Source organism: Mesocricetus auratus, unplaced genomic scaffold, assembly GCF_017639785.1.
Source record: "Mesocricetus auratus isolate SY011 unplaced genomic scaffold, BCM_Maur_2.0 Super-Scaffold_100676, whole genome shotgun sequence".
NCBI lineage: Eukaryota > Metazoa > Chordata > Mammalia > Rodentia > Cricetidae > Mesocricetus > Mesocricetus auratus.
In genome coordinates, this window is record NW_024429266.1 from 113,747,308 (window position 1) to 113,770,509 (window position 23,202).

A 23,202-nucleotide genomic window follows, 5' to 3' on the forward strand; every position below is an offset into this window, starting at 1 on the left:
ACAACACATCACTGTTACACTGGCTTGAATCTTAGCAAAGCCTAGAAAAAACGTGGATGTGTGTGTGTGTGTGTGTGTAAATATATATATGTATATATATATATCAAATTCAGTACCTGTATATTCATATATCCATTGTAATAGTTTTATGATTATTCGAAAAAAATATTTTGAAGACACGAGTCTTGAGTTAAACCAGAAATCTAAGCCAGAAAGGAAAGGAAGGATCACTGTGTTTTATCTTATTTCTAAACTGTTAATGTGGGTATGAGAGCATTCCTTAGAAAAAGTGATGCAAATCTGGCCTGGAAACTGTAGCCCAATGAGTATAGCCAAGCAGATTACCAAGAAGGTTGGCCCTCTGTGGGAAGACGGGAGAGGAGGACCACAGGAAGGAACTCTAGGGACCCCCACATCAGAGGGACATTCTCATCAAGAGCCACTCAGACGGGAAGAATGAGAACAAATCAAAGGAAGAGTGGAGGAAACAAAGTACCAAGCCAGGTGTGCCAGCTGCTCCCCCGGGACTAAAGATCTCTCTCTCCCACCTTAAGAAAGGGCCTCAAAAGCCAGGCATGGTGGTGCATGCCTTTAATTCCAGCACTCAGAAGGCACAAGGCAAGTGGATATCTGTGAGTTCAAGGCTAACTTGAACTACAGACTGAGTTCCATGACAGTCAGGGCCGTTACACAGAGAAACCCTGTCTCAAAAACCAATAGATAGATAGATAGATAGATAGATAGATAGATAGATAGATAGATAGATAGATAAAATTTAAAATTCGAGACTCTACATATGGAGTGAGCCAATTTTAAAAAAATTTCATTTAAAAGTAACATAATTGGGGCCGGGTGGTGGTGGCACACGCCTTTGATCCCAGCACTCAGGAGGCAGAGGCAGGTGGATCTCTGTGAGTACAAGGCCGGGCTGGACCGATAGCCTCCAAAACAATACAGAGAAACCCTGTCTCGTAAAAACCAAAAAAAGAAAGTAACATAATTGGGCGTATGACTATAATTTAAGTGCATGGGAGGCAGAAGCAGAACCCCATGGCTACACGAGGCCTACCTGGGCTGTGTGAGATGGAGGCAGGACCACGTGGCTACCCGAGGTCTAAGCTATACGAGACCCTGTCTTAAAAAAACAAAACAAACAAACAAAAGGTAGCCTCGCTGGAGCTGCCACCGAGTGGAAGCCTCTGAAGTATCTGCACAGGTACTGTGTGCTCCCAGTCAAGGGGCCATCATTTTTTTTTTTTTTTTTTTTTTCTGTCTTAAAAATTATTTTCATTTTATTTTAAAATGTTTTTTTTTTTTTTTTATTTTTTTTTTATTTTAATTTTAAATAGCTTGTTTCACATGTCAATCCCAGTTCCCTCTCCCTCCCCTCCTCCCGCACTCCCCTTCCACCCTCCCTCCCACCCTATTGCCAAATCCCTCCACATAGGGGATGTCTAGAGTCTATCATTTCACTCTTGGTAGGGTCAAGGCACTCCCCTAAGAGTCCAGGCTGAGAGAGCATCTCTCTTTGTGCCATAGGCACATGAAGACAGATTGTATACCAGGGATAGACACTGATCCACAGCTCAGAGCCCCATAGGTTGCCCAGGCCTTCTCACTGACACTCACATTTGGGGGGTCCAGATCAGTCCCATTCTGGCCTCCCCACTGTCGGTCTGGGGTCCAAGAGCACTCCCCTGTTCAGATCAGCCGTCTCTGCTGGTTTTGCCAGCCCATTCCTTGCCAATTTGCTCATCACTCCTCTCTCTCTGTCACTGGGTTCCTTGGGTTCAGTTCAGTGCTTAGTTGTGTGTTTGCCTCTGCTTCCATCAGTCCCAGGATGAAGGCTCCCGGATAGTTATAGACATCAAGTTCATTATCAGGAATGGGCATTCGAGGTGGTCCTTCCACTATTGCTTAGCTTGCCAATTGATGTTATACCTTTAGATCACTCGAGGTCACTCTGGTGCCTGATCTGTCTTCGATCCTATGATTCCCTCTTCCCCCTATTTTACCCCCACCCCCTCAACTTCCTGTTCCCCCATGACCAACTCCCTTCCTCTTTATCCCCTCTACTCTTCCCAGGTCCCACTACCCCCCTCGCCCTGTTCCCCATCCATTCAGAGGATCTTGTCTCCATCCTCTTCTCTTGGGTACTATGCATATATGCATATCTTTTAGGTTCTTTCCTGTTTCCCAGACTCTCTATCTGTGGAAGTGCAGACTGGCACTATCCTGATCCATATTTAAAATCCATATATGAGTGAGTACATACCATGTTTGTCTTTTTGCGACTGGGTTACCTCACTCAGGATGGTTTCTTCCAGTGCTATCCATTTCCCTGCGAATTTCAAGATTCCATTGTTTTTTTCTGCTGAGTAATACTCCATTGTGTAAATGTACCACATTTTCTCTATCCACTCTTCAGTTGAGGGGCATCTAGGTTGCTTCCAGGTTCTGGCTATTACAAACAATGCTGCTATGAACATAGTGGAGCAGATGCCCTTGTTGTATGAACCTGCCTCATTTGGATAAATGCCTAAGAGTGGAATTGCTGGGTCTAGTGGTAGATTAATTCCCATTTTCCTGAGGAATCTCCATACTGATTTCCAAAGAGGCTGTATGAGTCGGCATTCCCACCAGCAATGGAGGAGTGATCCTCTCTCTCCACATCCTCTCCAGCATAAATTGTCTTCGGTGTTTTTGATTCTAGCCATTCTGACAGGAGTAAGATGGTATCTCAGAGTTGTTTTGATTTGCATTTCCCTGATGGCTAAGGATGTTGAGCACTTTCTTAAGTGTCTCTTGGCCATTTTAGCCTCCTCTACTGAGAATTCTCTATTTAGCTCTGTACCCCACCTTTCAAGTGGATCCTTTGGTGTTTTGGAGACTTGTTTCTTGAGTTCTTTGTAAATTTTGGAGATTAGCCCTCTGTCAGATGTAGGGTTAGTGAATATCTTTTCCCATTCTGTGGCCTGCCTTTTTGTCTTTTTGATTGTGTCCTTTGCCTTACAAAAGCTTTTTAGTTTCAGAAGGTCCCATTTGTTAATTGTTGATCTCAGTGCCTGTGCCACTGGTGTTATGTTTAGGAAGTGGTCTCCTGTACCAACTCGTTGAAGAGTATCTCCCACTTTCTCTTCTAAAAGTTTCAGTGTGGCTGGATGTATGTTGAGATCTTTGATCCATTTGGACTTAAGTTTTGTACAAGGCGATAAACATGGATCTATCTGCAGTCTTCTGCATACCATTACCCAGTTATGCCAGCACCATTTGTTGAAGATGCTTTCTTTTTCCACTGTACAGTTTTAGCTTCTTTGTCAAAAATCAGGTGTTCATAGGTGTGTGGGTTAAAATTAGGGCTTTCGATTCGGTTCCATTGGTCTACCTGCCTATTTTTGTGCCAATACCAAGCTGTTTTCAGGACTATAGCTCTATAATAGAGCTTGAAATCAGGTATGGTGATGCCTCCTGAAGTTCCTTTATTGTATAGGGATGTTTTGGCTATCCTGGGCCTTTTGTTTTTCCATATAAAGTTGATTAATGATCTTTCCAGGTCCTTGAAGAATTGTGATGGAATTTTGATAGGGATTGCATTGAATCTATAGACTGCTTTTGGCAAGATTGCCATTTTTATTATGTTGATCCTACCAATCCAAGAGCATGGGAGATCTTTCCATTTTCTGGTATCTTCTTTGATTTCTTTCTTCAAAGACACAAAGTTTTTGATATACAGGTCTTTCACTTCCTTGGTTAACATTATCCCCAGATATTTGATGCTGTTTTTGGCTATTGTAAAAGGTGATGTTTCTCTGATTTCTTTCTCAGTCACTTCATCATCTGTATATAATAGGGCCACTGATTTTTTTGAGTTTACCTTGTATCCTGCCACTTTGCTGAAGCTGTTTATCAGCTCTAGGAGTAACCTTGCGGAGTTTTTTGGGTCACATATGTAAACTATCATATCATCTGCAAATAATGAAAGCTTGACTTCTTCTTTTCCTATTTGTATCCCCTTTATCTCCTTTTGTTGTCTTATTGCTGTAGCTAGAACTTCAAGTACAATATTGAAGAGATATGGAGAGAGTGGACAGCCTTGTCTTGTTCCTGATTTTAGAGGAATTGCTTTGAGTTTCTCTCCATTTAGTTTGATGTTAGCTGTTGGTTTACTGTATATTGCTTTTATTATGTTCAGGTACGTTCCTGTTATCCCTGATCTCTCTAGGACCTTTATCATGAAGGGGTGCTGGATTTTGTCAAAGGCTTTTTCAGCATCTAGTGAGATAATCATGTGGTTTTTCTTTCGCAGATTGTTAATATGGTGGATTACATTGATAGATTTTCTAATGTTGAACCATCCCTGCATTCCTGGAATGAAGCCTACTTGATCATGGTGGATGATTTTTCTGATGTGTTCTTGAATCCGGTTTGCAAGTATTTTATTGAGTATTTTTGCATCAATGTTCATGAGGGAAATTGGTCTATAGTTCTCTTTCTTAGTTGTGTCTTTGTGTGGCTTGGGTATCAAGGTAATTGTAGCCTCATAGAAAGAGTTTGGCAGTGAGCCTCCTGCTTCTATAGTGTGGAATACTTTGACGAGTATTGGAATGAGCTCTTCTTTGAATTTCTGGTAGAATTCTGCACTGAAGCCATCTGGGCCTGGGCTTTTTTTGTTTGGGAGACTTTTGATGACTGCTTCTATTTCATTAGGGGTTATAGGTCTGTTTAGATTATTTATCTGTTCTTGATTTAGTTTTGGCAAGTGATATCTATCCAGGAAATTGTCCATTTCCTTTAAATTTTCAAATTTTGTGGAGTACAGATTTTCAAAGTATGCCCTGATGATTCTCTTGATTTCCTCAGAGTCCGTTGTTATGTCCCCTTTCTCATCCCTGATTTTGTTAATTAGCATGTTCTCTCTCTGTCTTTTGGTTAGTTTGGACAGAGGTTTGTCTATTTTGTTGATTTTCTCAAAGAACCAACTCTTTGTTTCATTGATTCTTCTCAATGTTTTCCTGGTTTCTACTTGATTGATTTCAGCCCTCAATTTGATTATTTCCTGGCGTCTGCTCCTCCTGGGGGAGTTTGCTTCTTTTTGTTCTAGAACATTCAGCTGTGCTATTAATTCTCTAGTATGACTGTTCTCCAGTTTTTTCATGTGGGCACTTAGTGCTATAAACTTTCCTCTCAGCACTGCTTTCAAAGTGTCCCATAAGTTTGTGTATGTTGTGTCTTCATTCTCATTGAAATCGAGGAAGTCTTTAATTTCTTTTTTTATTTGTTCCTTTACCCAGGGATGGTGCAATTGTGCATTGTTCAATCTCCATGAGTTTGTAGGGTTTCTGCGATTTGTGTTATTGTTGAATTCTAATGTTAATGCATGGTGGTCTGATAAGATGCAGGGGGTTATTCCAATTTTTTTGTATCTGTGGAGATTTGCTATGTTTCCTATTATGTGGTCAATTTTAGAGAAGGTTCCATGTGGTGCCGAGAAGAAGGTATATCCCTTTGTATTTGGGTGGAATGTTCTATAGATGTCTGTTAAACCCAGTTGGGTCATAACTTCTATTAATTCTTTTGTTTCTTTGTTAAGTTTCTGTCTGGAGGTCCTATCTAGCGGTGAGAGCGGAGTGTTGAAGTCTCCTACTATTAGTGTGTGAGATTTTATATGCATTTTGAGCTTTAGTAATGTTTCTTTCACGAATGTAGGTGCCTTTGTATTTGGGGCGTAGATATTTAAAATCGAGACTTCGTCTTGATGTATTTTTCCTTTGATGAATATGAAGTGCCCTTCTTCATCTCTTTTGATTGATTTTAATTTGAAGTCTAATTTGTTAGATATTAGGATTGCTACGCCCGCTTGTTTCTTGGGGCCGTTTGATTGGAAGATCTTTTCCCAGCCCTTTACTCTGAGATAACGTCTGTCTTTGGTGTTGAGATGTGTTTCTTGTATGCAGCAGAAGGAAGGGTTCTGTCTTCGTATCCATTCTGCTAGTCTGTGTCTTTTTATAGGTAAGTTGAGGCCATTGACATTGAGGGATATTAATGACCATTGATTGGTGATCCTTGTTTGCGCTTGATTTATTGTTAGTGAAGTTATTTTGTGTAGTTTCTCCTCCCTTTTTCTTTTAGTGTTTTGTAAAGTATGATTCTATATTGCCTGTGTCTTTGTGAATGTAGTTATCTTCCTTGGCTCTAGGTTTTCCTTCTAGCATTTTCTGTAGAGCTGGATTCATGGATACGTATTGTTTAAATCTGGCTTTGTCATGGAATATTTTGTTTTCTCCATCTATGGTAATTGAGAGCTTTGCTGGATATAGTAGTCTGGGCTGGCATCCTTGTTCCCTTAGCGTTTGTAGGACATCTGACCAGGATCTTCTGGCTTTCATCGTTTCCATTGAGAAGTCAGGTGTAATTCGGATAGGTCTGCCTTTGTATGTTACTTGGCCTTTTTCTTTAGCTGCTCTTAATATTTTCTCTTTGCTCTGTAGGTTTGATGTTTTGATTATTATATGGCGAGGTGACTTCTTCTTCTGGTCAAGCCTATTTGGTGTTCTGTAAGATTCTTGTACTTTCATAGGCATATCTTTCTTTAGGTTAGGGAAGTTTTCTTCTATGATTTTGTTGAATATGTTTTCTGTACCTTTAAGTTGAAGTTCTTCACCTTCTTCTATACCTATTATTCTCAGGTTTGGCTTCTTCACGGTGTCCCATATTTCCTGGATATTTTGTGTTAAGGATTTGTTGGTTTTGAGATTTTCTTTGGTTGACGATGCTATGTCCTCTAATGAGTCTTCAACACCTGAGATTCTCTCTTCTATCTCTTGTATTCTATTGGTGATGCTTGCATCTGTGATTCCAGACCGTTTACCGAGCTTTTCTATTTCCAGCATCCCTTCATTCTGTGTTTTCTTTATCGTTTCTATTTCAGCTTTCAATCCTTCAACTGTTTGAGCTGTTTCCTTAATTTTCTTGGTTGTTTTTTCTTGGTGCTCTTTAGATTCTTTGAGAGATTTGTTTATTTCTTGAATTTTTCCCCCATTTCATGGATTTTTTTGTTTGTTTTTTCTTCTATTTCTTTAAGGGATTTCCTCGTTTCTTCCTTGAGGCTCTCCATCATCTTCATGAAATAATTTTTAAGGTCTGTCTCCTCTTCTTCATCTATGTAGTGCTTTTCAGGTCTTGCTGGTGTTGGATCCCTGGATTCTGGTGGGGTCGTGTTGGTGTTTCTATTGCTGAGTGATCTCTTATTCTGTCTTCTTCCCATCTCTTCTTCCAGTGGGTGCTGGTGGGGGCTTTCTGTCTCCACTGGTCTCCTTCTTTACTGCAGCTGAAGCTGAAGCTGGCCTCGCTGGGGTTGGGGTCTTGGAGGGGCTGATCTCTTTCCTGTGTGGGTGGCTCTTCTGAAGCTGGGCTCGCTGGGTTGGGGTCTTGGAGGAGCTGATCTCTTTCCTGTGTGGGCGGCTCTTCTGGAAGCCGGGAGCGGCCCCGAAGATGGAGGGGGATGGGTGATGGGCGGGTGGTCCCAGCCAGAGACCCAATCTCACCTGAAGCTGGGCTCGCTGGGTTGGGGTCTTGGAGGAGCTGATCTCTTTCCTGTGTGGGCGGCTCTTCTGGAAGCCGGGAGCGGCCCCGAAGATGGAGGGGGATGGGTGATGGGCGGGTGGTCCCAGCCAGAGACCCAATCTCACCTGAAGCTGGGCTCGCTGGGTTGGGGTCTTGGAGGAGCTGATCTCTTTCCTGTGTGGGCGGCTCTTCTGGAAGCCGGGAGCGGCCCCGAAGATGGAGGGGGATGGGTGGTGGGCGGGTGGTCCCAGCCGGGGACCCAATCTCACCTGAAGCTGGGCTCACTGGGTTGGGGTCTTGGAGGAGCTGATCTCTTTCCTGTGTGGGCGGCTCTTCTGGAAGCCGGGAGCGGCCCCGAAGATGGAGGGGGATGGGTGGTGGGCGGGTGGTCCCAGCCAGAGACCCAATCTCACCTGAAGCTGGACTCGCTGGGTTGGGGTCTTGGGGAGCTGATCTCTTTCCTGTGTGGGCGGCTCTTCTGGAAGCCGGGAGCGGCCCCGAAGATGGAGGGGGATGGGTGATGGGCGGGTGGTCCCAGCCAGGGACCCAATCTCACCTGAAGCTGGGCTCGCTGGGTTGGGGTCTTGGAGGAGCTGATCTCTTTCCTGTGTGGGCGGCTCTTCTGGAAGCCGGGAGCGGCCCCGAAGATGGAGGGGGATGGGTGGTGGGCGGGTGGTCCCAGCCAGAGACCCAATCTCACCTGAAGCTGGGCTCGCTGGGTTGGGGTCTTGGAGGAGCTGATCTCTTTCCTGTGTGGGCGGCTCTTCTGGAAGCCGGGAGCGGCCCCGAAGATGGAGGGGGATGGGTGATGGGCGGGTGGTCCCAGCCGGGGACCCAATCTCACCTGAAGCTGGGCTCGCTGGGTTGGGGTCTTGGAGGAGCTGATCTTCAAGGGGCCATCATTAACATTACGCTGTAACACTCATTAGCAGCACACTGGTAGCATGACAAATAGAAACCACGAATGGACTTTTTCCCCCTCAGTCCTAATGTTGGGTTCTGGTCACATGATCCTAAAATTCATCACTCCCACCTGACCCAAAATACAAGTCTGTGGCTCTTCAGATGGTAATTCCATACGTGTATGCGTTCTTCCTCCTCTTAAAGCAGAAATTCCAAAGCGCAGGAGAAAAGAGCAACTATGTATGCTGTTCCAAAGGTTCTCTGGCTTCTTGGCAGAGGTCAAGGTTAAAGTGCCAGACACCTTCAGCTGCCCAGGTAGCACAGGACACAGCACGGTCATCAATGGAGCCCAGTGAAGCTGAGACAATAATTACTCCGAGTGACCGTGGCTGAGACAATTACCCCGAGTGACCGTGGCTGAGAGAATTACTCCGAGTGACCGTGGCTGAGACAATTACCCCGAGTGACCATGGCTGAGACAATTACCCCGAGAGACCGTGGCTGAGACAATTACCCCGAGTGACCGTGGCTGAGACAATTACCCTGAGTGACCGTGGCTGAGACAATTACCCCGAGAGACCGTGGCTGCCAAACTCATCTGAGGCCATGACAGCGGCTTTCCTGCTTGAAGACGCAATGGCCACCTGACAGTCGCTCCGTGACTCATCTCTCTCTGAGTCCATGGGAGGAAAAGCTGAAGGTTTTGCACTATTTATTCAAATAAAGTATCATTCACATTTGGAAGAGCGTTAGGTGGGATCAGCGCTTTGCTGTGGAGACGTGTAAATTGGAAATTCCTCGCTGCCACGTGCTATTTGGTAAGGTGATCTAAACTTAAGATGCCTCAGAGCCACAAAATCTCCCAAATGTCAAACTGTGTAAGCATTAACCAACAAATGTCTGTAAGACTCCCATGGAAACATACACCAAAAGTTTGACAGAAACAGGAAAATCCAGGTAAACTGGAAAAAAAATCAAACTCAAAGAATGGAACATTTGAGAAAATCCTACCTACTATGGTTTGGGATTATTTTGAATACATAAGTCTGAAGAAAGGTTTGAATATAATTTGGATAATTGATTTTTCTCCTCAAGATGTAACTCAACCATGAAAATCCTCAATTTTCAATGCAATCACGGAAATGGAAGGTATTAGTAATTCACAAGGCTAGTCACATTTGCACACTTATGAAACAGAGACACACGACTTACAGATGACAGGGCATGCTTCAGACCGACGACCTGAGCAGAGGGGGTGGAGGAGATGTCCAGCTCCATCAACTGTTTCATCTTCTCTCTCTCGGCCGATATGCTATTAAAGGCGGACCTTAAAGCGAAGTAAACTATAAAGATATAATCATTACAAGAAGGAACCGGGAAGAGGCACAATTAAAAACAAAACGCAGAAAAGTGGACTTCTTATATTTTTGGTTATGAGCCTAGCCTTCAATGGCGGAGCCGTCTCTCCAGCCCGAAAAGTGTACTTCTTACACAAGATTTTAGGAAAGTATTCCGAGTTCAGTAAATACACCTTCTACATGGATTTTTAAAAACACACTGAATGTGTGGGAGCGAACCCTAATGGAAACTACAGGCTCCAGTGACAACGTGTAGCAACACAGGTCCTTCAGCGCTACCTTTCCTAACCCTGTGTGGGATGCTAAGAGCGGAGAGGCCTACGTAGGTGGCAAGGGACACACAGGGAGATTGTGTGGTTCAGTTCTGCTGTGGACTTAAAACTCCTTGGGAAAATATAATCTATTAGCATTTGCATACACTTGTCAATCCTAAGGCTTGTGCCTGCTAAGGCATTCCATGATTTTATGATTTAGAGGTTTAAAACCACCAGTATTCAGTTGCAATTTAAGAACGAGGCTTGTTGGCTATAAGTGTATTCTATCACTACATCAGAAAAATGAGATCATAACTCAACCAGGTGGTAAAAATCAGCTGGCAGTGAGAGCCAGGTAAACACTGGGTACCTCGGAAAAGTCACACTCTAGGCCGCTCAGGGATAAGCAAACTAGAACTGATCATGAGGGAACCGCAGACAACTGAATATCCTGTTTTTTAAAACTGTCTTGTACTCTTCAAAGGCATCTAGGTACCAACTTTATAAAAAACAGACCCCAATTAAACTGTGCTGAAAAAAACAAGACAGTGAAACACAGCCTGCTCACGGGCAGATCCTGTACCCAAAGGGAGAACAACACTAAAAGACATTTTTTCAGAGTTGACATCGTGAATGGGAGACCAAAGTGTCATCCCCCAGTGATATGACCTGAGTTAGAGAACTACATTGTGCCAAGTATATAAAGTGTAAAGCCTCGAAGAATGCATAATGATACAGGAATCCTATTCTCGAAAATCTCAGAAAATAAAAGCATGTGTGTACAAAGACTGTGGAGAAATAACTGTAGTAAACTGAAAGAAAAAAAAAAAAGAACCCACGCAGAGGGTTTCTGGGAGTCCTTTGTTCCCCTCTCGCAGCTTTTCTGTAAGGTTGAAATGATTTCAAATGAGGTGTTGCCCGTTTCTTCCTAGTTTCTTCTGGCTGCGCTAGAATCCCCCCACCTCTGGTTTTGGCATTCGGCCACTCTGCTCACTTTGGGGAGCTTTCAGGTTCAGTGAGAACCTAGAACCAGCAATCACTTAAATGCCCAAACTGAAGCTTTCAAAATGAGCTGGGAGCTGTGGGGATGGCTCAGTGGGCTAAGCGTTGGCTCAGTGGGCTAAGCGTTTGCCATGCAAGCATGAGGACCTGAGTTCGAGTCCCCAGAACTCATGGAAATCTAGGTGCAGCACTGTGCTCTGCAATCCCCATGCTCCAACAGTGAGATGGGAGTGGGAATAGGAGTATCCCTGGAAGTTCTGGTAGGCTGGCCTGCAGCAGGACTCAACAAAGAACCGTCTCAACAGGACGAGTGAGGACTGACACCAAAGGCTGTCCTCTCCCCCTCCCCCAAGTGGGAGCTCTGGCATGCACACAAACTCATACACACAAGCATGCACACTTATACAGCCATGTACACACACACACACACACACACACACACACAGAGAGAGAGGGGGGGGGACTTAAAAAAGACAGGAACAGGTATGACAAATATCTATTAGGTTCTGATCACATAGGGTAAAGAAACTTCCTAAAGATAAGGGAATAGCTACCTTAAGTGTAGATCATAGAGACCACACTAGATATTATCTTTCCATTCTTTTCCATTATAGTTTGTCACAGAAGGACAAGAAGGAAGGGACTGAGACAGGCTTCTCCAGTGACCTGGTATTTTATTAAATTTCACAGGCTTGCATTTTCAGAGGTATTGTCATCTAAGAACGGCCTATTCAATAACAGAAACTAAATACCTACTATCGACTTGTTCCCTTCATTTACCAGCGAGAAGGAAGACTGTCCATTGTCTCCACGCTGTTGCTGGATGTCTGGGGCACTTAGTGATAGATCCAGAGAATCCTCACAATATCTCAACGCAAACATGCAATTTGTACACCCTCTCTCTCTCTCTCTCTCTCTCTCTCTCTCTCTCTCTCTCTCTCTCTCTCTCTCTCTCGTCTCTCTCTCTCTCTCTCTCTCTCACACACACACACACACACACAGACACACACGGACTTACAATCTATGGTGCTGCTTCTAAGATCAGAAGGGAGGGGCCCATTACTTATTCATCCTATGACCTTGGAAAAGTATCTGATGTGCCTGAAGCCTAAACGGAGATACTGCTAGCATTTACTTTACAGCCTGTAATAAGGATTAAGTAAGACAATGCATGCAAAGTCCTTAACCTAATGCACAAATGCAATACATAATGGATGTAACCAAAAGGATAATGGCCATGATGATGAAAGAGATAGATGGGAGTGAAAGTGATGCCTGGACTCTCTTGGAATCTGGGCAGCAGGAGTAGTGTGATACTTAGCTCTATCAGAATGATGATTATTAATAAATGCATATACAGCAGAGAGTATATGAATGAGGACTGGCCAGAGCTCGCTGAGCCAAGGAGTAGCAGCCTTGGGAGGACAACGACAGGGTACGACAGGGTACCTCACTGCATTTTATGCCTGGTTAGACATCTCCCCTCAGTGCCCCAGGACATCCGCAGCTGTCCTAGTGGGTCTCTGGGGGTTCTTCCTTTCCACAGACACATTTATTCCTCCATGCACCTGGCTGGCTCTGCTTTCCCAGGTCAACTCTCCTGCCTTTCAGATGCCCTGCTGCCAGGAGAGACTTTCCACCAGACTAGACAGTTTCTGTTTATGCTTTATAAAGGACAGAATGGGTATTATCTGTTTCACAGTGTGAAGCTAGGAAGGCTAACAATAGAGCTCACCAACTGAGTACTTGGCCAGCAAGAGCATAGCTTTAGGTTCAGTCGCCAGCTCCCTTATCTTCAGGGAAAAGAATATATATCTAAGACTACAGTGGGCATAATTAAACAAAAAGAAATCCATACTGTCATATTTAATTGTCAGATTAAAAAAAAACACTTCCTCAATCACCTGAAAAAGGGATAAGAAAATCAGATCCCCTAAATGCATATGTGATAACTAAATGTGTGTGTGTGTGTGTGTGTGTGTGTGTGTGTGTGTGTGTGTGTGTGTGTGTGTGTGTGTTTCTGAAACAGATTCTCAGGTTCTCACCACATAGCCCAAGCTGGCCTCAAATGTGTCTTCCTCTAGCCTCAGGTTCTCAAATGTAGGGATTACCAGTGTGTCCTACCACACTTGGTTTAATTTCTTAAATGGCTCTAGACCCAGCCAGGAGATATTAAAGTGGTCACTCTTGGCCAACTTATAATTCATCCTTCCCAGAGCAGTGACGAGATGCCAGAAGACGGCAATCACATTGCTCAAGGCCGTGCTGGCTAGTCTACATCAACTTCACACAAACTAGAGCTATTCGGAAGTAGGGAGCCTCAGCTGAGGAAATGCCTCTGGCTGTAAGGCATTTTCCTAGTTAGTTATTGATGGGAGAGGGCCCAGCTCATTGTGGTGGGGCCACCCCAGGGCTGATGGTCCTGGATTCTATAAGAAAGCAGGCTGAGCAAGCCATGGGGAGCAAGCCAGTAAGCAGCACCTTCCATGGCCTCTGCATCAGCTCCTGCCTCCAGGATCCTGTCCTGTCTGAGTTCCTGTCCTGACTCCCTTCAGTGATGAACAGTGCTGTGGAAGTGTAAGCTGAATAAACCTTTTTCTCCCAAACTCCCTTTTTGGTCATGATGATTCCCTGAAGCAATAGAAACTGTGACTAAGACAGTGACCTTGGTTCACAAAGTTTAGAGGCATTTCCTGTGCCAGGAGTGCCTTCATTTCTAAAGTCATCCTAAATTTACTAGAGACTGTAACGCTTAAAAAAAAAGATTTCTAAGTGAGCGTATTATACTTGTGGATACATTATCATAAAAACGAAATTGAGATGCACAGAGCTACAGAGAACCTCAAAAATCATCCAAGCCACCCACCCCGGAGCATGGCCCCACCCTCTCTGACTCAAACCCTTGCCAAGTGGCCTTTAGCCCATGCTACTCAAGCCCCGTCTGCAGTCACAGTGCTCTGAGACCTGCTGTGGGCTATGTATGCAATGACTGCCTCAGTCTCCTGACATTGTCCTGCACGGCTGCCTGCCTTCATGGGGAAGTCAAGTATCAGAAGGTAGCCACAGAATCTGCTTAGAAGTCTCTTCCCTGCCCTGTCCTCCGCCCTGCTGGACTAGGACAGTGGGATACAGGTTGGCCTGGCCTGAAGCCAACTGTCCTCCTGCCTCATCCTCCCAAGCCCTGGGATTACAGGTAGCTGTAATACCTGACCCCGAGAAGCTTTTGACTGTGAGAACCCTTCAGCCCCAGCTGCAGAACAGACACCGTGGGTTTTGCTCAGTTGACTCTGGGCCCTCCCTTTCCCCTGGCTTCAGGCTCCCATTGCTACACCAGGTTGGAGAGGCTCTGAGCGCTTTGGACTGGGAAGCCACACATGGATCACGGGCTGGAGCTCTCCTCTGCCCACACTCCCTCCTTAGCAGCCCCTTCACTTCAGGAGAGACCACAGTTATCAACAGCACCGGCACCGTGCGGTACCGAGGGAAGAACGTGTGTAGTAAGGCAAATGTGAATTCAGCTCGGTCCCTGATGCTTAGCTATGGTTTAGACTTTGGAGGAATCATCTGTTTCCAAACCTATCAGCTTGGTCCCTGATGCTTAGCTATGGTTTAGACTTTGGAGAAATCATCTGTTTCCAAACCTATATGGACTGAATATGTAGGAAATGCTGGCATCTATGGTGCTTTAAGGAAACAATGAGAAAGCACTTGAGAATACAGGACCCAACACAGTAAGACTCCATTTCTCCTTCCTTTCATTCTTTTGTGTGTGTGTGTGTGTGTGTGTGAGAGAGAGAGAGAGAGAGAGAGAGAGAGAGAGAGAGAGAGAGAGAGAGAGAGAGAGAGAGAGAGAGAGAGGGGAGAGAGAGAGAGAGAGAGAGAGAGAGAGAGAGAGAGAGAGAGAGAGAGAGAGAGAGAGAGAGAGAGAGAGAGAGAGAGAGAGAGAGAGAGAGAGAGAGAGAGAACATGCACTTTTCTTCCATGGTTTTTTTGTGGGCAGGTACAAGGGCAGGGTCTCTCAATGGACCTGAGTCTGCGGTGTATGTGGTGCTGGGATCTGAACACAGTCCTTGTGCTTGTGCAGTAAATGCACTTTACCATGGAGTGAGCCATCTCTCCAGCCCTTCTTTCTTTTTATGGGATCCATGTGAATTACCTTTGAACACTCCTAAACTCTCTGGGATTATTTGATGATCTTTAATCTGCCTCTTTTTAGTTTCAACTCTTACATGGTGCCCATAGCTGTAAAAAACATTTCCTAATCGGTACTCCATCTGAATTGATTTAGATACACTAGTGAACTTTGCTAAATGACCCTACTTTTTACTGAGCATGTGTATGGATCAAATTGCTCAACAAACTTACAGGGAATTCTCATTGTAAACGAAGCTGGGGCCACCTTTCCCTCAGGTTTGGGATCACTGTGTGGCTTTTCCTTCAAGACTTCCCGAGGTCAAAACAGTTCAGAAAGTGACCTTTCAGCTGCAGTTTAACACGAGGAAACACTCCAGGCACAAAGGAACACAGACTTGGCCTGAGCTCTCACTTGGGTTTTCACATCTATGAGTGAGGATTTCTCTCCTCAACAGGATTCCAGGAAGTCTGTTTCTCTTCCATGCCAGGAAGCAGATGTCGCCTTCTGTGGTGGTCTGAATGAGAAATGGCTCATATACTTGGAAGTCTGGTTCCCAAAGGTGGCATTAGGAAAGATTAGGAGGCGTGACCTTGTTGAGGGGGTGTGGCCTATCACTGGGGTCGGCCAAGGCTCTCTGCCAGGTGATAGTGGGTAAGACGTTAAGTTCTCAGCTACGGCTCCAGTGCCACGCCTGCTCATCTGCTGCCACCACGCTCCCAGCTAGATGGTCATGGGCCAATGGGGGAATTTCACAAATAACACTGAAAAGCAAAGCCTAACAAAGCTGCCGGGTTCCCTTGCTGCAGGCCTTTCCAGAGATTTTCCCACCTGCAGTTTCATGTGTAAAGCCAAAACAGCCACAGTCAGCAGCATTTTCCAGGTGTTTTCAATCCCAAAATTGCCTTTGACTTTTACTCATCTTGTGAATTACTTTTCAATCCCATAAAATGCGTTTTTGAAACATGTAAAGCTAATATATGCACCAAACATTGTGGCTTTAGGGTGTACATTCCACTTGTTTACACGTGTGTTGACGTACACAAAGCCAGAAATAAGAACCAAGAGCAACATCTCAGTGCATGCCTGGGAATGAATGTACAGAAGAACTTTTACATCCGGGATGGGTCTCTGCTGGCTGCGCATCATGTGATCTACAAAAGCATAATTCAGATGTTGTGTGCCATGTTGAATGGTACACAGGTTACGTGACATCCATGGAAATTCTTGACTATAGTTCAGCTGCTTCAAAATAACAGTCAAGAGACGCCTGAGGCAATCAAAGGACAATAGGCAGTGTCTGTAACCAATCAAGACTCACACGGGGAGGAAGGCCACCACAGCTGAGTCCGAATGTGCAGATAAATGAAAGGCCACCAGGTGCTAGGACTCAGGGCAAATCTGTGTGTGGCCTTTGCTCCACGAGGCGCCTCTTAGTGGTGCAGAAGAGTCCAGAGGGGACTGAGCCATGCATGCAGAACTGAAAGCCATGGGAAGGGAGAAGAGACTGGCTAGGCTGCTGTGAACCCAACAGGCTCCGGCTTGGCTGGACGGTGCACCTGGCCTGCTGCTGGAGCACAAACCTTGACCTCAGTGAGGTAAGTGGCACCTCTGCAGCCTGCTGGTCTCACAAAGACTCCACAGCACAGCTGGTGTGGGGGGACTACAGACCCGCAAGGACAGGGAGACCACTGTAGGGAGCCAGGACCAGTGGACACACTCAGGGTGGACGGCAACCTGTACCTGGCTGACGAGTTGTTTCCAACAGTGTAGGTAAGACCTAGACATCTCCCTGTGGGAGATGGGAGCCGGCTCCTCAGGTTTAAATATGCATTATTAAAAGGTAATGATGGTTTAACACGCCTCCTCCCACAAATCCTAAAATGTCCCCGTTGCAAGGACCTTCTAAAGAATGCCCATGAGGCACTTGAAGAGCTGGGAAGGCCCAGCCAGGGAACGCTCAGCTCTCACAGATATGGACAGCTGTCCTGCCGGACACTGAGAGATGCACATGTTGGCCAGCAAAGGACGCTGTCACAAGCATGACGCAATTGCCCTATAACCAATCTCACAACCAAATGGATTTTACATTTGTCAGGTGAGAGAAAGAAAGACTATGTATATGAAGCAGGAAATACTCTCTGCAGGAATCAATAATAATAAGCGGGAGAAAAAGTCTGGAGCCAGGAGAGGAAGGCACTAGTGGGAATGCCACTTGAGATGTTTTCATCCATTTCACTTTGAAAGACCCCAAATTTATAGAAATAAAATATAAGCTTAAACAGGGAGGGCACCCCACTAGAGAACTTGGGAAGTGAACAAAGGACCCCATCCCAGGAACTGGCCAAACCACAGAATGGAATGTATGGTTTAGCAACCTTAATTGCAGAAGGGCTGTAAACCCACAAAAGGCCAATTCCGGGCTGCTGACCACCTGTGAAGAACTGACCAGGGCGTCAGAGATGGGCAAACAAGATTTGTGGGAAACAAGGAGATGATAACACCATTTACTTAGGGAGAGATGATTAACTCATACCAAGGTTTGAGGAATTTACAACGTGTAGGTCAGGAAGACATCTACTTCCCCTGGTCAGTAGTCACGTACCCCCCCATCACAAGATAGGGATCCCTCCCAAAGGCTTGTGGTTTTGTCTTTAAAAGCTGATTGTAACTGAACCTCGGGGCCAATCGGTCTAAAAGCTGACCGAGAGGCCCATCTGCAGAATTAAAGCCTCTTGCGTGTTGCATCAATTGGCGCGTGGACTCTTGATTCTTGGGGTGATGAATCCAGCTTGGGGAGCCCTCCTCAATTCGGGGTACCCCAACAACTTTAACAATAATAGTCAATAAACGAATGCTGAAAAGAAACATTAGCAGAGGGGAGCTAGCAAGCACTTAGAACTTCTGTTTCTGCCACTAAAATAATGCTCTGCACATCCTAGATATTTGAGTATATTCACATAAGCCAGGAACATATTCATTATTTCTAAAAAATGACATTATACTTATATATTGTTTTGTAACTTTATAACTGGATAGTATAGGCATTTTGGTTTTATATTTAAACATTTGGCCTCACATCCTGGCCTGGACCAGGCTGTAATCCAGCCTCAAGCTTGCTGTCATGTGACCCTTGGGTAGCTTTACTAGCCTCTGGATTTCAGGCAGGTAGTGAAGACTTCATTTCCTACCCAAGTTTCTGCTAGAATGAAATGAAATGGTGAGTCTAAAATACTCAGCAAACACCTGACATGACATCTAGGTGCTTGGTGTGAGACTCTATTACTATGCTAAATAACCCACTACACGATTACGTTATATTAAAAAGAGCAGTCCCCTCTTGTCGGACACTTGGGTTATTTCTAGCTGGGCACTCCAGCCACTGAGCCATACACAACCCCAGCCAGGGTTATTTGTAATTCTTACTTTGAGACTGTTGTGAACTCGAAGGAATCGGCAAGCAGTACAGAAGTGCCCTGTGCCCGCTTCCTCCCCATGGTAACATTGTGCTCACTAACAATATAAACCCAAGACAGGGATGTTAGGGCAATGGAGTATGCTCAGACGTCTTCACTTACACGCACTCCGTTGCACATGTGTGTATGGTTACAGGTCAATGCACATTGGCAATAAATTCCTACAACCACTGCCCCAATCAGAATGCAGAACTGCCCATCAGCACAAAGGTCCCTTTATAATCACATCCGTACTCCTCATCCTGCCCTGTACCTAAACTCTGGAATCTACTAATTTCTTCTTTCATTTTATATCATTTACAAAGTGAAGCCACACAGGCAGTAAAGTTTAGAAATCAGCTATTTTCATCCCGCTAATGTCCTTGAATTCTATCTATATACAACATATATATGTCAATGGCGTGTTTGTTGCTGAGTAGTACTCCATTGCATGGATACCACCGTTTATTTAACTGTTCGTCTTTTGAAGGCCACTGAGCTGCATCTAGGATTTGGTCAATACAAATAAATCTCCTTATATTTTGGTTCTGTGGGCTAACATGTAGGGTCTACCACTGAGCCACAACCCAGATGTCCCTAAACATCTGTGCATAGCTGTACCCCATAACTGTTTTCACTCCTCTGGCTTAAAGGCTTGGGAGCACTGAGTTGGCTTTTAATGAAGGCACGCATTTAGTTTTATACAACACTGCCAGGCCACTTTCCAGAATGAGGCACCATGTTCCATGGTCACCAGTCATGGACGAGAGAACCTGTCCCTAAGAGTCATGGCTCCATTGAGAGACTTCCCTTCAAACAGCGGGCAGGGAGGCCTCCGCGCAGTACCACTTGTGTTTCTGTCATGGCTAACAATGTCACACACATATTTCTATGTGTTGATATGAGGACTAAGAGTAGGTATCACTGCATAGATGCATTTTTAGTAATTCCTACAAATGGATTCTTCCAAGAGGAACTGCTTAGTTGGGGGTTGAAAATAGGTAGAATAAATGCCATATTAATCCCCAAAGTAACCAACTGATATTCCACCACCAGCATATGAACGCTCCATTGTGAAGCATGGCAGGCTTGCCACGCCATAGTCTCTAATACATGCTAGCTAAGTCATTTTTGGATACTTAAGCACCTGTACATGTGAGACCCGGTACACAGCTGCTGTCCTGATTTGTTTAGGGGACAATGACACATGCCTATGCTCAAAACAGATGCAACCTTTAGAAACATTTTCAGCCTTCAGTTGGTTGAATCCTTGAGTCCTGCCAGCTAGATCCCAGACCCTCACTGTCTCTTCCAAGAGATCATAAAGAAAATCTTGGCAGCAACATCTATACTACCAAAGGGATAAATAAAGATGAGGCTATGAACACCTTATTGGAGCAGAACACCTTATTGGAGACAGCTTCTGTAAGGATGCCCCAGCTTCAGTCATGCACTGGACATGTGAGTGACAACTCCTGGGAGGAAGCTGGGTCTGCAGAGATGGGCTGACTGGTTAGAAATGCACAGTCATACATACTGCAGGCCTGGAGGCAAGGTCTCCTATCTTGGGGTAATTCTAGTCCTCTTGGGCATGTAGTGCCAACCTTTGTGTCAGAACTAACACCTTGTTACTAATAGATTAAAAAACAACAAACAAACAAAACCTTTTTAGATTTTAGAATTAGTTAACTTAAAAGACCACCCATTTCCACCAACCCACAAACTAAGAATGCCATTAGAGAGCATCTTGAGCCTATGGAAAAGTTTCTCTCTGTTAGCACCTCTCTGGTGTATCCTCCACGTATTTTTAAACATGCCTTGATTTTTGACTTTCTTGTTCTGTAAAACTATAAAACTTCTTCCCCTCAGGAAGAGGGGATTTGGGGTAACCTAGATCTGTGTTCCTGGGCCATGATCGCTCAAAATTGGCTCCAGAAGAAAACTCTTTATTATTCTCTTAAAGATGACAGCTATAGTTTGGTGTTGATAGACATTTCCATCAAATATGTTAGAAATAAGGAAAACTCATTTACCTTTGTGGGCGACATGGCACAGGTCCTCCTGCATCTTGGAGAACTCGGACGAGGCTTCAGAACCATCCGAGTAACACTTCTCTTCGCCAAGGTCCAGAGTTGACAAATTAGGATTAGAAGAGTGTAGCCTCACCGGGCCAGAAAAAGGTTTAGGGACCTAAAGAGACAGCAGAGGGAGAGGCTCAGACCAGAGCCTCCATGACTGGAGCTAATTAAGGGGGCATCTTAGAGGTGCATCTTCCCACTGAGAAAAATGAGTGAAAACGCGGGAAGATGCTCTCCATGGCCACTGCATCCTATAAATTACAAATGGCCAGAAAATCACATGCTGTCTCAGAAATGATGAGAGCTTTAGGGTCATGGGCTGCAATGACAATGAACGTCACCACATAACCAGGCTGTCAGAGAAAATCAGTTCCTGGATTGTTTTCTTGGCTTGCACCTGGAGCTTCTAGAAAACAAACCCTCGGCTCACATTTGCATGTGTAAAAATGCCCTTTGCTCTGAAAGCATCTAAGTTTGGCGCTGGAGGGGGGCTGAGAGTTTAAAGTTGCGAAGGGCCTGCAGGACAGAGGCTCAGGCCTGTGGACTCTAAGAGGAGATAGGTCCACTCTGAGGGATGATAGCAACAGAGGCAACTCACAGTATTGGGCCACAGCAGCCACCAGGCAAGGCACACACCAGAGCAGGGAGTATCACAGACAAGCTAAGATGTTAAAGAAGGAAAGACCTCAAATCCTCGTGACGGGCGGTCCCTCCAATGCCAAGCCATTCTCCCCCAGGAAAATCTCTCCTGCCCTAGAATCCTCACGGCCTTATCCCTGTAGCCGGAGGGTCTTAGTAACTAACAGGAGCCGACTGTCCTCACAGGGGACAGGGTCAACTCCGGAACTCTCACTTTTCTGTCTTACTTGAATCAGGGGTGCCTGCGCGTGGTGTGCCGTGTGGCACGGTCAGGAAAGCAAGCCTGGCGGAGAAGCAAAGGTTACCTGCAGCGTTCCTTTAGCATCTTTGCCAATAGCTCTGGACCGCCACCTCTTGTGTGATCGCTTTTCCTTTTTGGGACTTTCAAAAGCTCCACCCTTCGTTTCAAAACAGGAAAAGAGAGTACAGACAGTAAGGTCCATCAAAACGGCCGGGACGATTGCACAGGGAAGTGGCCAGAGCCATCCCCATCCCCTGAGTTTGGCTAAAGCAACCGGACAGACAGCATCCACTGTTAGTCACAGGCAGGGGACAAGACAGGAAGTAGAAGGCAGAAGGGGAACGGAAAGGCGGGTAAGCCAACCTGGACGGCATTGATGGCCGGCGCTGAGTATGTCCGGTGTAAGACATCCATGCTTTGTAAGAGCTGGCTCATTTCCAGCAGGTAGGCGTGGCAGTGTGCCAGGTCTGGGGAGGAAGAGCAGATGTTCACAGCTGTCCACTACTAGCACCAGGGAGTACCAGGCTGTGCATCTCCACATTTGATTTTCCCCACACAGGAAAGGCTATAGATGATAGTGGTTTATGACATGACTCTAGGCTGCCTTGACTTAAATCTACTTGGTAAACTGTGACGTGAGGTCTCTGTGCCTCAGTTTGCCCATATGGGAAATGGGGGTAATTATATAGGTAGCCATAGTGCTGAGAGTCAAATGACTTGATGTGTGCAGAATGCCCAGCAGTGGCCTACAGCAGCAACTGAAAACAGCAGTCACTCCCACACCCCAGGAGCAGCATCCCTAGTCCAGCAGCAATGGCTCTAAGCCGAACTGGTATCCGGGGACCTGCCTCAGGACAATAGTGAGCCACTGTAGATGGGCGTCAGATGACAGAAGCGCATGGTCAGACTAGACCCTAGGCGCTAACTCAAGAAACAGTGCATTCCACTGTGCACAGTGTCTCTGCTGAGCAATGGAGATACACACGATTCAACATCCTGGCTCTCAGCCTTCCGACGCACAGAATCCCATGGACTGTAGGCTCTATCCCCAGCTTATGATTCATGCAATTAGTCTGGGCCTGGGAACTGGCATTTTTAATAGACCCAGGCCAGCCTGCTGATGCTGCTCTAAGAACAATAGTCTGGGGACCATTTTGCCAGGGCCAGTCAGTGGAGCCAGTGAGTGACAGGTATGGGAGGGGAAGGGCTGCATGGTCAGAGGGGACCACATCTCACGCAACACACGGAAGGTTGCCGCTGACAACTTTCTGTAAGAGTGTCTCTAAATCAAGAGTACACTTTAAAAACTGTGTGTGTGTGTACGTGTGAGTGTGTGTATGTACACATGTGTGTGCACGTGTGTGTGTACATTTGAGTGAGTGTGTGTGTGTGTGTGTGTGTGTGCGTGTGTGTGTGTGTAGGCCAAAGGACAACCCGTGGTCTTCATTAGGAACTATACCAACTTTGTGTTTCAAGAAAACGTCTCTTACTGGCCACTCTTTCCAAGTAGTCTAAGCTTGCCCAGCCCCAGGGATCCATATGTCTCCAGTTCCCCAGGACTGGGATTACAAGTACAC

General features: G+C 45.4%; 1 protein-coding gene across 7 annotated transcripts in view; it reads right to left on the reverse strand.

Annotated features, from left to right (window-relative positions):
- Osbpl3 (oxysterol binding protein like 3) overlaps positions 1-23,202 on the reverse strand; it is a 175,807-nt gene that overhangs the window by 43,404 nt on the left and 109,201 nt on the right. For 5 of the 7 annotated variants that reach the window (XM_021223671.2, XM_013126073.3, XM_013126074.3 and 2 more), the window contains 4 exons: positions 21,989-22,092; positions 21,690-21,782; positions 20,701-20,857; positions 9,679-9,809 (listed from right to left, as the gene is read on the reverse strand). In XM_021223671.2, coding sequence (XP_021079330.1) covers positions 9,679-9,809; positions 20,701-20,857; positions 21,690-21,782; positions 21,989-22,092 — 485 coding nt within the window. The remainder of the gene's footprint in view (positions 1-9,678; positions 9,810-20,700; positions 20,858-21,689; positions 21,783-21,988; positions 22,093-23,202) is intronic. The other 2 variants (XM_021223673.2, XM_021223674.2) reach the window with 1 other exon arrangement.